This window comes from Lontra canadensis, unplaced genomic scaffold (assembly GCF_010015895.1).
Source record: "Lontra canadensis isolate GAN:19392208 unplaced genomic scaffold, GSC_riverotter_1.0 scaffold78, whole genome shotgun sequence".
NCBI lineage: Eukaryota > Metazoa > Chordata > Mammalia > Carnivora > Mustelidae > Lontra > Lontra canadensis.
Genome location: NW_022631072.1, coordinates 1,669,069 through 1,683,694, shown reverse-complemented (window position 1 = coordinate 1,683,694; position 14,626 = coordinate 1,669,069). Strand labels below are relative to the sequence as shown.

Sequence of the window (14,626 nt, the reverse complement as noted above, 5' to 3'; positions counted from 1 at the left end):
ACACACATTCTTTCTCAAAAAAAAAAAGCAGTTGCTTGCCCAGAGGGAAATAACAATAATTCAGAGTGGTGGTTTTTCTTTCAAAGATACATTTTGAATGTTCTAACATCTAAAATCAAATTTTAATACTTTTATATCATTTAAAGATTACTATGGTGAAACTCACCTCTCAATACATTCGCTGAAAAAAATCTCATTTCATTTGTGTTAGGTATTACATGTGGTATCATGTAATATTGCCATTTCTGATGGCAATGACTGAGCAAAAATGAAAATGAAATTTATAAGAATCTGAATTGATTTCACCAATTTGGATGAACCCATGTGTGGACTATTTTTCACTGTCGAAAGATCTGGTAAGAGAGACTGCATGGGGGCTTTCGGCAATGTGAAAATAAGACAACCCCTTGAGTGGCCCCTTTTCTCATCTCTATCCTGCCATGCCCTCTCCTTCCAACCAGCTACCTGTAATCTAACTACTTAGCCTTTTGGAGAGGGTTCAGGAAAGGGCTCCAACATGCTGTGTAATAAAACTCTTGGTATTCTGCTAAGGAAATGAGTTTTGAGGCATTTTCTCACGTTAATACACATGAAGCTCATTGTGTAGACTATGGTTTATTGATAACCTCCACTGAGGTAACGAAATTCACATTGTTTACCAGATCCTCTTAAATGTGTTCCATCTCAGAAGGTCAACCTTCATGGTATAATTATATTTAAGGAGAAAAAAAAAATGGAGGAACCAGATAACCTAAAGAGTGTGTGTGTGTGTGTGTGTGTGTGTGTGTGTGTGTGTGTTTTCATCACGTTTGTCAGTTACCTAAGCCGTATCATGAAACAGCTTGCTCATGTAGAGCCACCTTGCTCAAGAGATGTCACCAATGCCCTCAGAGGTTAGGCATTAGGCCATGGTTTTTGGCAGGATGCCACATTTCTTGCTGCAGAATGCAATCAGATGTAAACTATTCATCAAATATTTTTTTATGGATGTTTCCTGTATGCATTTTATGTGCCTCTTGTTTCTGCCCTGCAGCATACTCAGATTCTTTTGATGGTCTAGGACTGGTTCAGTTCCCCCTGGTCTATGGTGAAGCAAGAGAAAATCCTGTTGCATAAGCTAAATATACCACATCAGATCTAACATCTAATATGCTGGCCTTTCAGTTCCTTCACCTCATCCTGAAGAACCTTCTCCTCTCTTTATGTGGGTGATATCTTCTCATGGTTACATCTACAGGATTTCTTTCTCTCCCTATATCAGGCTCCTACTGTCTTTTCCCTCCTCTTTTATCCAAATGAGACCTCATGATGCATTACTATTTTAGCAACGTCTTGTTAAAATCCTTATTTCTTTCATCCTGCTATCATTTACTTGAATCTCGTTGGCCAAAGTCCAACTATGAATGTTTCAAAGTATCTGGCCGCTCAATGGTTGGTTATAGAGAAAAATTTTACAAGGTGAAAACTGCTACCATCATGAATCACACAATGGATCCAAAAAAGGGTCACTACCCTCTGCTAAACCCTCAGTACTACCACAGAATCTTCTATTTCTCCAGTTAATCTCCCGCATCCACTCTCCTCAAACTTCTGGCCCTCTTCTTTGCTCCCTCACTCATAAAACTTATCTTCCCTTTTACTTGATTAAGAAGTAAAAGTCTTCAGATGATAGCTTCCCCAACTTCCAGCCACCAAATCCAAAAACCCACCTCTATCTATACTCATCCTCTCCTCTTTTCTTCATGTTGCACTGGGAGAGACATTCTATTTATTTATTTATTTATTTATTTATTTATTTATATTTTTAAAGATTTTATTTATTTATTTGACAGATAGAGATCACAAGTAGGCAGAGAGGCAGGCAGAGAGAGGGGGGGAAGCAGGCTCCCCGCTGAGCAGAGAGCCCCATGCGGGGCTCGATCCCAGGACTCTGAGCTCATGACCCGAGCCGAAGGCAGAGGCTTACCCCACTGAGCCACCCAGGCGCCCCAAGGGAGAGACATTCTCTTACTTGTGCCCTGGAAACTCCATTCCATCAGAAACCTTGGATGATTATCCACTCTCTGCCCCACACCTCCCATCCTAGATGGTTCCATCTTGTCAGCTTTTACACCCTCACTTCTCACTGCTGTAGGAGAAAAAGTCTTGCCTGACCCCATCACCCCTTTGACCTATGGCCCTCAGTCCTCTCCTATAAAGTCAACTTCAGAATGAAGTTTCTGTTCATAGCCCGATGTATTTGGGCTTTTATTTGTACCACTCTGCTAGATGAACTCTTGCTAAAGACATCACATGACAAAAGTCAAAGGACACATTACAGCTCTCATCTTGATCTCTCAACAATGTGTGACATAGCTGACCACTCCTGTCTACTGCACTTGGCTTCTGTGAACACTACCAACTCTTAATTCCCTTTAATCTCTCATATTGCTTCATAGTTTTCCTGATTCTTTTTCTTTTCCTAAATTTTATATGCTGGGATCCTCATTTAGCATTCTCTCCCTCATGATCTTAACTACTCCTGTCTTTATTTCCCATCTAAATTCTTATGCCTCCCAAATTTATGTTTCCAACCAAATTTCTCTTTTCTGAGCTCCAGGCCATGAAACTAACCAAATATCTAAAACTGATTTAATGATACCCACTCTTCCCAACCTCTTCCTCTCCTGGTGTTAGCAGTCTCAGGAAATTACATTACTATGTTCAAGTCAGAATGTGGATTACATCTTTTTCTCTTTTCCTTATGGCCAATTAATCAACAGATTCTACTGATCTTTCCTCTTTTTTTTTTTAATTAAGATTTTATTTGCAAGAGAGAGAAAGCGAGAGACAGAGCACAAGTGCAGAGGGAAGGGCAGAGGGAGTGGGAGAAGCAGACTCTCTGCTAAGCAAGGAGCCCGACATGGGACTTGATCCCAGGACCCCAGGATCATGACCTGACCCGATGGCAGACACTTAACCAACTGAGCCACCCAGGTGCCCCCACTGATTCTTCCTCTTAGGTATCACTCAATTCTATTTATCTTTTCCTATTCCCATTGCTGCCAATATAGAGCAAGATATTACCATCTCCCTCCTAGACCACCATAATTCTCAAAGTCATAAGGTCTAAAGTTTTAATACATATAGAAAGTCTGCATGATCTCTCACCTGGCTAAGTGTCCAGCCTCATTCTGTCCAGCCTCATTCTCACCCCTTCTCTCTCAGCCTTAACCATACTGACTAAATGGTTTCTCAATTGTGTCGCAGTCCTTCCCATTTTGGGGCCTTTCACATATTTTTCTGTCTGCCTAAAAATAAATTCTGTCTATTGCAATATCATGCTTTCTCCTGAACTAACTCTTAATTATCCTGCAGACCACACCTTCAAGATAATTTTTTCAGGTAAATCTTTGCAGAATGCCTGGATTCTGACAGGCTCCCCTGTTATGTGTTTTCCTATAAGCCTCTTCTAGCACTTATCTTATTTGTAAATAATTATTATTGACCTTGTTCCCTTGTAAACTACAAATTTCACTATGGCAGAAGCTTCATCTTGTCTCATCTACAAATGTATTCCCAGAACTTTGCATGGTATGTGACACATAGCCGGCTCTCAGTAAGTACTAATTAAGTGAACAAATTAATGACTATGGTGATAGCAACAGACCCTCAGAAGTTACAATCAAACTTCAGGACACAAAATTCTGAATGGGAAAGACTAAAAATATGATGCATTCTTAGCCAAGAAATAAACAGTTCATCAAAATATTTCTTAAAAGGTGAAAAAGGAAACCAATAAATAAAATGAAAAGTCATAAAATGACTACTGAAGGTAAAACTCTAGAATGCACAATCCAGAAAACTTAACATTTTTTGTTTTGATCTAGTTTAATCTTTGGGGAAACAAATTTGGGGCTCCCTAAATAAATCAATGAATGAAGCAGCTTTATACTTACACACAGGCTAGGAACAAGACTAGAGAGATTGACATGTCGTGGTGCAAACATGTGAAGCTGCTGAAGGCAAGATATGGCAGCTGCCTGAACCAGAGAATCTGAATGGTCCTGGGTTATTGCACAACCCACCAAACAGGAAGAACGGATGGTGGAAATTGTCGCTCCATTCCCTGGTAGCAAAATAAAAGAAAATGCAAAAAGTTATTAGTAGTATTACCGAAAATATTCCTAGAAAACAATTTTCTTCTCAATAACTCTTCTTTCTGATCACCTTTCAGATTGTTTTGAAGACAAAAAAGTCTGCGAAGTCCATAGAAATGACTTCAAAACATGACTGTATATGGGTGACAATAATATATCCCTCCTAGACTTAGCTAGGTTTATGTAAATTACCTAGGAAACTACATTGTCCTTTAAACCCATCACCGTTTTACTTCAAAGAGCCAGAAGACTCCTCATTCCCTGTTCAATATTATCACTATATTATTTAATAACTTCAAATCCTATTTTCCTAAGAAGATTAATGAAAACTTTTACAGAGATAGTCAGGAAAAGAAGAGTAGTATTATATACTTGTAAAAACATCTTAATTCCCTAAGATAAGTGATTTAAATTTTTTTACCAATGTAAAATGTAAAATAAAATAATTTTATATACATATAATGTGAAATAAGGAAATCATAGTCATATAGTGTCACATTCTAGTTTGAAATACATATGGCCTCATCATCACTGCATCAGAAAGCACTTGGTATACACCTATATTTAATCAGGCACGTGTTTATCTTGTCCATATCCTGTGATAATACTGGAAGAAAAAACTACCAAATTTCTCAAAGAGGACACTGAGAGCAAGAAAAAGACATGTCTAAATCAAGTATTTTCCAATTCGTAACATTCTTCATTAAGATCTTTTCATTTTTGGCTTCTTTCTTTTTTAAAATATCTGTCCAGATGGAGACAACACAGCATAGTGGTTAAGAATGCACGCAAAGGAAACTGATTTGGGCTTCACCTCTGGCTCCAACCACTCATTAGCTATATAAAACGGTACAAAGGCTCTTAACCTCTCCCAGCTTTGGAGTTTCATCTGTAAAATGGAGAGATGCACCTATCTCAGGATGCTGTTAGAATTAAATGAGACAGATAATATGTATAAAAATCTTGACTCACTGAAAGCATTTACTAAATGATAGGGGAAAAAGGGAAAACTGAAAATGGGTGATATATTCAAGATCAATTCATAGTGATTTTCTGCCTTCTGTGTTTTATTCAACCTTTAGTAAAATTATATCCATGGAATTGTGTGGTTAGAACATAGGCCTCAGGATCATAAATCTGCCACTCGGTTAAGTAACTTTAGGCAAGTTACTTACCTTCTCTGAGCTTGGTTGCTCACAGAAAAATTACATAATATTACCTCCTTTATGGGAGTGCGTTTTCAATTTACATTCCTGATCTTTAGAACTCAAAAAAACAGTGAAGCAGAAGTCCATGAAGACAAGTGGATGGTACACCAGGACAAAGGAACTCCACTTTGACCTTTGTCTTCATGAGACTCCAGGTAAAATTCAATTTAGAAAGGCTTTCTCTGGGGGTGCCTGGGTGGCTCAGTGGGTTAAGTCTTCAACTCTTGATTTCGGCTTAGGTCATGAACTCAGGATCATGAGATTGAGCCCTGCATTGAGTGTGGAGCCTACTTAATTCTCCCTCTCTTTGGCCCTCTCAGTTTACACATTCTCTCTCTCTCAAAAAAAAAAAAAAAAGAAAGAAAGAAAGAAAAGGAGAAAAATAAGGCTTTCTCTGCTCAAAACTTCAAGTAACAGTCAGTCATGGGTATGTTGTAGGGATTAAATAAAATAGCATATATAAAAAGCAGAGCTGAGGGACACCTGGGTGACTCAGTCTGTCAGGTGCCTGCCTTTGGCTCGGGTCATAGTCCGATGACCTGGGTGCTGGGATTAAGCCCCTGAGTTGAAGGCTCCCTGCTCAGCAGGGAGTCTGCCTCTCCCTCTGACTGCCCCTCCCCCTGCTTGTGCGTTCTCACTCACTCTCTCTCAAATAAATAAATAAATCTTAAAAAAAAAAAAAAAGCTAAATTGTAGGCCTTTGGTAAATAAGAAACATTCAGTACACAGTAATTATTATTATTATTAACAAGTTTTCATTAAGCAACATGATAGTGACAGTCAGGAAACTGAAAGATAGCAATGTCTAATTCCTTTAATTTAAGATGAATTTACTCACCTTGTAGCTCAGGGCCAACAGTAGTTATTATGGCACCCAAGCATCTACCCAAACATTGATGAACTTCTGTATGTGAAGGTGGAACAGTCAACAGCAAGGTAAGAACTAGAGATAATGTTGGTTCCACATATCCACGATACATTGGGCCACTAGAATCCACTATAAGAGCAAGTGAATGAAGAGACCATGTCTGGAAGGAAATATAGTTTTATTTAGTTATAAGGAATAATTTGAGTATACTGAATTGATTTTTAATTTAAATGTTAATAAATACTAACATCTTACTTTTTAATCAATGATCTAAAAGTACTTTAACCAAAGCAACTGATGTACAAATGTTATGTTTAAGTTTCTCTGCAGCATGGCTTTGAGTGTCAAATAAAATTTTCCATGATGAATTCATTTTCTTCTACTATAAGGTACATCTATTTCATAAATTCAAATAATAACCATTTGATTTAGTGGATGCTTATGGACATCAAATATATTTTTATTGCATGTATTGTGGAGTTTTGCTAAATAATGAGCCTGAAATTAAACAATGACCATGACAATGTTCTGTACTCAGATACATTTCTATAGCAATGATATTCATAAATCAGCTCTTCAACTGCACTGAACCATTTCAAGCCCCTATTTATGCCTACTAAACACAAAGTAATCCTACTGGCTAATAGCATTTACAAAACTAATCCCAGAGCAGCATACTATAATCAGCATAGGCCTGAGAAAATGAAAAGTCCTTTCAACTGCCTATATCCAGATGTAGAAGAACTTACCTTTAATTTCTGCTGTAGGCAGCCCAAAAGGAGAGCTATACTACGGGGCCAAGGACAGAGAGATCTCAACTTGCCAAAAGAGGAAAAAAAAAATCCACACCTCAGCTTCTACTACCTGTGAACCTACAATAATCCTAGAGAACTCAGCAACCTGACTTGGATAGGTATGTACAGAAACCACATCTACTGACATGAGCTAGCAAAAAATAATTGGGATATAACACCTTATCGTAGGAAGACTAGAGCAAACTTTCCAGAGAAAATGATTAAATGTAAGAAACAGAGGCGCCTGGCTGGCTCAGTCGGTAGGGCATAAAACACTTGATTTCAGGGTTGTGAGTTCAAGCCCCACCTTGGGTGTAGAGATTACTTGGAAAAAAAAAAAAAAAGAGTAAGAAACAAAAAGCACTTTAATGAAACTATAATAAGAATTTTTTAAGTCACATAATTAAAGCACAAAGGAGATTCTTGAAGTGTTTTTTTTTTAAAAAACCCAGAATTTATATTAAAGATGCAATGGAAAACTGGGAAAAAAATAACTATTGCTAAAAAACCAAAATTATTATGGGACGCCTGGGTGGCTCAGTTGGTTAAGCCACTGCCTTTGGCTCAGGTCATGATCCCAGGCACCTGGAATTGAGTCCCACATCGGGCTCCTTGCTCGGCAGGGAGCCTGCTTCTCTTGCTGCCTCTGCCTGTCTCTCCACCTGCTTATGTGAACTCTCTCTCTCTCTCTGGCAAATAAATAAAATATTTAAAAAAAAATTATTACATTGAGGATCAAATGGAAGATTATCTTGTAACACTGAGTGAAAACAGCAAAAAATAAAAATGAGGGAAAAAGACAAGATCAAATATATGACTAATACTAGGTCCAAAAAGAGAAAAAGATAAACTTATATGGAATTTAATGAACTTCACAGGCAGGAAAATTCTTAGACACTGCCAAATAAGAATGTAAAGTAACAGACATATAGACATCTTTCAGATAAATTTCTTAGCAAAAGCAACAAAAAGATGGGGAATACAGATTGCTGTGATGTCTGTAAGTATCTATTAATTCAGAAGTTTATCACATAAGCCACTGTCTTTTGCAAGTGTGAAATGCATGCGCAGTATAAAGGAAAATGAATTTGTCACTGAAGTCTCATTTCTGGATACTCAAAGCCACACTGCAGAGAAACTTTAAACACATTTGTACACCAGTTGCTTTGATTATGACTTATATATTGCCTTTTACTTCCTAAAGAACATAGTTGAATGTTTTTAGAGATAAATGATTAAAATTTGAGATGTTAGTATTTACTGTAATTTAACTTTAAAAAAAGACTACTGTTAGCCTCTTATGTGCAATACCCAACACAGAAAACCTTGAACATTTATTAATAATGAAAGAAAATGACTGTGTACCAGGAAAAGTACATTCAACTAAAATATTACTCAAATGTGAAGGCAAAATAAAGCCATGTTTTAGATACGCAAGCATTCAAAAAGTATACCATGCAAGCTAATGATTGTTGAAGGAATTTTTCCTAGCAAATAAAAATGTAAAAAAGAACAAAGATCTCAAGACAGGAGTTAAGGATATAAAGAAGAAAAAAGTTATTGAAAAATAAATCTCTAGTGATTATAGTTAAATAGATGTAGCCAATAATAGGACTGTAAAGTATCAATTTTTGAGTTAGAATTCTTTAAAAAGAAGACACATTAGGGAAAACTTAAGAAAATCTATTATATTCTTCTTGTGCAGATATACCGTAGTGCTGAGGAAATGTAATTGATATAAATTATAGTGATATAAATCATAGTAAAATGTCCTCTCATATAAAAAGAACTATGCAGAGTGGTCACTTAAAGAAATATGATTTTTAAGAAATTAAAAGCAAGAGAAGGCTGAGAAGAAGGTGAAGAAAAAAGAAAAACTGCCACCCTGCTCTTTGACATAAAAGAAGAAAGCGGAGAGGCACCTTGGTGGCTCAGTCGGTTAAGCGTCCAACTCTTGATTTCATGACTCAGGGTTGTGAGATTAAACTCCATGTCAGGCCCTGCACTGAGCATGGAACCTGCTTGAGATCCTCTCTCCCTCTCCCTCTGCCCCTACCCTGCCCCTGCTTGCATGCTCTCTCTAAAAAAAAGTAAATTAAATTTAAAATATAAAATAAAGCAGCAACTTTATAGGCATAATTCTCTTCTAGTCTACTGTGAAAACAGAATTTTTTAAAAAGTAGTAGCACCTATTAAGGGATAAGCTTACTTGATTTTTGTTTCTATCCCTTTTGGGAATTTTGAGCTTTACACAGCTGGAAACTTTTGCCAAGAAGTCAAAGGCAAACTAAGCTTGTAGACTAGAAGCCTCTGATGGATTTATGGTCTCTTATCTAATTGTGAAGGAACGAATTTATTAATAAACTAATGGTAGGCCCTAATGCCAAATGAATTTGTCTCTTTTCCCAACTTGCAGTCCCAGTACAAAGCTGCTAAGTTGAATGCTACTGGATTCATAAACTCCTGACCTTCACAGGTGCATCAGTGTGAGGCGGAAAATCAAGAGTGTAGTATATTTTCACACAAACAAACCTCCTGCCTTTCACTGCGGTTGTATTTCTTTGTAACTAAAATGTTTAAAGAGAAACAAACAAAGAATTCCAGGAGGATACTTGAAGATTCAATCAAAAACACTGGACCTGGAATGGTGTATGAGTGGGAAGAGACACAGAATGGTTATTAAAAGAAACTAGATCAATTTAGTAAATGTAAGGAAATGCAAAAGAAAAGAGAAAACAAGTACAAAAGACGTAAGTAATGAAAAGAAACTATGTTTCAAGAAACATATATGAATGGGTTAAATTCCCAGAATAAGACAGATTTAAGATTAGGTTAAAGTATAAAATCCTGTTGTATACTTTAACAATTAAAAAGACTCATAAAATGACAGAGAAAGACTCTAATACATTTTTTAAATCAGCAGAATCATTACTATTTTACAACAGTCCTAAAAATATTACTTAAAAACTTCATAATAAAGAAAAAAATCAACATTATACCTGAACTTCAGAGGATGTTCCATCTTGTGCTAGAGCTAATAAAATGCTGACACTGGTTTTCAGATGTTGTCCTGAGCCAATACCACCAACATAGCGATGCAAGCAACCCAGAGCCAACGAATGGCCAGTTCTGGATACAACATCACGGGCTGATTTCAACCTGAAAAAAAGTTATGCTTCAGGAATTGGTTTTCCTATTTCCCTATGGCAATTAAAAGCTATTAAGTCACACCATAAAAGGGCTTTATTCTGGAAATCAGAAAAGACTACAGTTATGATTACTTCTTTCTCCACTCCCTACCAAGAGATATAGATTAATGAAAATGGTTGGTTAAAGTCATGTATTTCATGGCATAAAGCCTACTTTTATTTTAGAGAAAATTTGAAAGAAGAATCGCAACTTCTCGGTTTTAAGATTTTATTTATTTATTTGACAGAGAGAGAGAGAGATCAAAAGCAGGCAGAGAGAGAGAGGGGAAACAGGCTCCCTGCTGAGCAGAAAGCCCAATGTGAGGCTCTATCCCAGGACCCTGAGATCATGATCTGAGCCGAAGGCAAGGGTTTAACCCAGAGCCACCCAGGCACCCCACAACTTCTCAGTTTTAAACATCATTCCTTAAAGTCAAGAATCGGGCGCCTGGGTGGCTCAGTCGGTTAGGTGGCTGCCTTCAGCTCAGGTCAGGATCCCAGGGTCCTGGGATCGAGTCCCACATGGGGCTCCCTGCTCAGCTGGGAGCCTGCTTCTCCCTCTCCCTCTGCCTGCCGCTCTGCCTATTTGTGCTCTCTATCTCTCTGTCAAATAAATAAATAAAATCTTTTTAAAAAAAGTCAAGAATCATTTGAAAAATATTTTTATTATTGGTGTTTTATTTTTTTATTTTTATTTTACTTTTTTAAAGATTTGATTTATTTGACAGAGAGACTGATAGCAAGAGTAGGAAAACAAGCAGGGAGAGTGGGAGAGGGTGCAGCAGGCTCCCCACTGAGCAGGGAGCCTGATGCAGGGCTCAATCCCAGGACTGTGGCCTGATGACCTGAGCCTAAGGCAGACACTTAACAAGTGAGCCATCCAGGCGCCCCTATTATTGGTGTTTTAGATAAAAGAACTGCTTTTATAACTAGTTTTAAAAATATAAAAAAATGTATCTCTAGTCACCGAACTGAAGAAAATGTTAACTTTCACATAAGAAATTATCTCTAATTATGATTTGAACCTCTTTAAAATGCATCAAGCATTTTTCCCTGTGAAATCTACCTAATGAATTAAAAAATATAAAAAGGAGATACTGTATATTACTCTTTAAAATAGGCTTTATTGAGATGTTTGTATACAATACAATTCACCAATTTTAATTCTTTTCAAGTATACGTAGAACATTTATAAAGACAGATAACTAATTCCAAAAAATGGAAATTGTGGTATGCAGCTAAATTGTTTGTTTTTTTTAATATTTTATTTATTTATTTGACAGACAGAGATCACAAGTAGGCAGAGAGGCAGGCAGAGAGAGAGGAGGAAGCAGGCTCCCTGCTGAGCAGAGAGCCCGATGCGGGGCTCGATCCCAGAACCCTGGGATCATGACCCGAGCCGAAGGCAGCGGCTTTAACCCACTGAGCCACCCAGGCACCCCGCAGCTAAATTGTTTTAAGGTGAATTTATAGCATTAAAATTCTTGTATCAGTAAAGAAAGGTTTTTAATCAATTACCTAAACTTCCACCTTCAGAACCTAGAAAGAGAAAAGTAAACTGAACCAAAAAGTAATCATGGTTACTTACATGAAGCAAGTTAAAAAGGTAAAGCAGAAATCAGTGGAAGAGAAAACAGAAAAATGGAGAAACTCAATGAAACCAAAAGCTGGTTTTTGGAAAAAAAACTGTAACACTGATAAATCCTTCAACTGCCTAAGAAAAGGAGAGACAGAAAGACAGAATGTATATTCTGCTGCTGTTGGGTAAAGTATTCTCTAAATGTCAGTTAGGCCAAGTTAGAGGATTATATTGGCAAAATCCACTTTTAATAATTTGGAAGCATCTGTTCTATCAATTACTGAGAGAGGAATGCTGAATCTCGAGCTGTAACTATGGACTTTCACTTCTATTAGATTTTGTTTCATGTATTTTATCTTATCTTATTTTTTTAAAGATTTTATTTATTTATTTGAAAGAGAGAAAGAGAATATGAGCTGGCCAGGAGAGGCAGAGGGAAAGGGAGAAGCAGGCTTCCCACTGAGCAGGGCTCGAACCCAGTTCCCTGAGATCACGTCAGCTAAAGGCAGACATTTAACAGACTGAGCCACCCAGGTGCTCCTTGTTCCATGTATTTTAAAACTATATCATAAGATACATAAACATAGAGAATTGCTATGTATTCTTGGGGAATACATCCTTTTATCATTATGAAATCACTCATTTATTCTGATAACAATCTTTGTTACAAAATCTACTTTTTCTGATAACAGAGCCACTTCAGCTTTCTTTGGATTAGTGTTTTCACCGTATATTATTCCTAACCTTTTACTTTTAACCTCTCTCTTTTAGTTAAAGGGATTTCTTGTAGACAGCATACAGTTAGATCTTCTTTTTTGTTTTTTGGGCTTTTAGATTTTATTTTTTATTTGAGAGCAAGCAAGGAAGAGAGCATGAGTGGGGGCAAGGAGGGAGAGGGGTAGAAAGAGAGGGAGAAGCAAACTCCCCGATAAGCAGGGAGCCTAACATGTGGCTCAATCCCAAGACCCTGAGATCATGACCTGAGCTAAAATTAAGAGTTAGACACTTAACCAACTGAGCCACCCAAGAGCTCCTAGATCTTGTTTTTATTTATTTCTTTATTTATTTTAAAGATTTTATTTATTTGAAAGAGGGTGAGCAAGAGAGAGCACAACCAGGGAAGGGGCAGAGGGAGAGGGAGAGGCAGAAGCAGACTGCTTGCTGAGCAGGGAGCCCCATGTGGGACTTGATCCCAGGACCCTGGCTTCATGACCTGAGCTGAAGGCAGATGCTTAACCAATTAAGATGCCCAGGAGCCTGATTTTGTTTTTATTTAATCTAACAAACCCTAACTTTTACTTTTAAGGTTTAGACCACTTCATTTAATGCAATTATCAGTATGGCTGGGTTTAATTTGTTCCCTTTTCCTCTTTGTTCTTTGGATTTAGTATTTTTTATGATTCCATTTTATCTCCACTATTGGTTTATTATTTATATATTTTGTTTTTTTAAAAAAAGATTTTATTTATTTATTTGCAAAGAGAGAGCATAAACAGGGAGGAGGGGTAGAGGGAGAAGGAGGCTCCCACATAGGGCTCAATCCCAGGATCCCAGAATCCCAGGACCATGACCTGAGCTTAAGGCAGACACTTAACGGACTGAGTCATCCAGGCGCCCTTATAATATGTATTTCTAAGTCATTATGATCTACCTTCAAAGAACATCATATTCTTTCATGTATATTATATGCAACCAGAGTATACTACCATTTCCTCTTCCCATTCTCTGTGCTGTTGTCAGGTATTTTACTTCTCTGTATACTAAAATACTACCATATGTTCTATTTGCATTAAAGAGTCAATTATCTTTCCAAGACATTTTAAAAGAATGAGAATAAAAATGGCTTGCAGACAGTGCTGCCCAGGAGCTGCCCATGCCACCCAGCCATGGTCAATCCTACCATGTACAACATTGCCACGGTTGGTGACCCCTTGGGTCACATCTCCTTTGAGCTGTTTTGCAGACAAAGTTTCAAAGATAACAGAAAACTTTCATGCTCTGAGCACCGGGGAGAAAGGATTCTCTTATACAACTTCCTGCTTTCACAGGTTATTTGGGGATTTCTGTGCCAAGGTGGTAACTTCACATGCCATAATGGCACTGGTGGCAAGTCCATCTATGGGGAAAAATATAATGTTGAGAATTTTATCCTGAAGCATATGGGTCCTGGCATCTTGTCTATAACAAATGCCAGACCCAACACAAACAGTCCCCAGCTTTTTCACCTGCACTGCCAAGAGTGAGCGGTTGGATGGCAAGGCTGTGGTCTCTAGCAAGTGAAACAGGGCATGAATACTGTGGAAGCCACAGAGTGCTCTGCGTCCAGGAATGGCAAGACCAGCGAAGAGATCACTATTGCTGATTGTGGACAAATCTATTAAATTTGACTTGTCTTTTATCTTAACTGCGACCATTACTTCTGTAGCTCAGGAAAGCACCCCTTCACCCTCATCTGTTCAAAATATCCTAAAATCTTTATGCTCTCGCTGCAGTTCTCTGAGTACCATATTCTCCTTATTCCCCTCCCAGTCTAACTGGATTGCACAGTTAGGTATATGCTTATGAAATAAAAACCAAACAACAACAATTAGAAATAAATTAAAAATGAGAATAAAAATAACAGGTCATTTTAAAATAGACTTATAGACGAATGCATCTTTATATTCATCCACATATCTACCACTTTGGGCACTCTTCACTTCTATATACACATCCAAATTCCCATCTGGTATCATCTTTTTTGTGTGTGTGCAAAAAGCGTCTTTTAACATTTCTTATGGTATACCTTGTAAGCAATGAATTACCCAACTTTTCACAGCCTGAAAGTCTTTATTAAAACTTCAGTTTTGA

The 14,626-nt window shown here is 37.5% G+C and overlaps 1 protein-coding gene across 4 annotated transcripts in view; it reads right to left on the bottom strand.

Moving 5' to 3' along the window:
- The window catches only part of HEATR5B (HEAT repeat containing 5B), a 105,665-nt gene that overhangs the window by 53,161 nt on the left and 37,878 nt on the right, over positions 1 to 14,626 (bottom strand). For all 4 annotated transcript variants that reach the window (XM_032881859.1, XM_032881861.1, XM_032881862.1 and 1 more), the window contains exons 19-21: positions 10,009 to 10,168; positions 6,186 to 6,375; positions 3,939 to 4,108 (exon numbers count right to left, since the gene is read on the bottom strand). In XM_032881859.1, the coding sequence (XP_032737750.1) occupies positions 3,939 to 4,108; positions 6,186 to 6,375; positions 10,009 to 10,168 (520 nt within the window). The remainder of the gene's footprint in view (positions 1 to 3,938; positions 4,109 to 6,185; positions 6,376 to 10,008; positions 10,169 to 14,626) is intronic.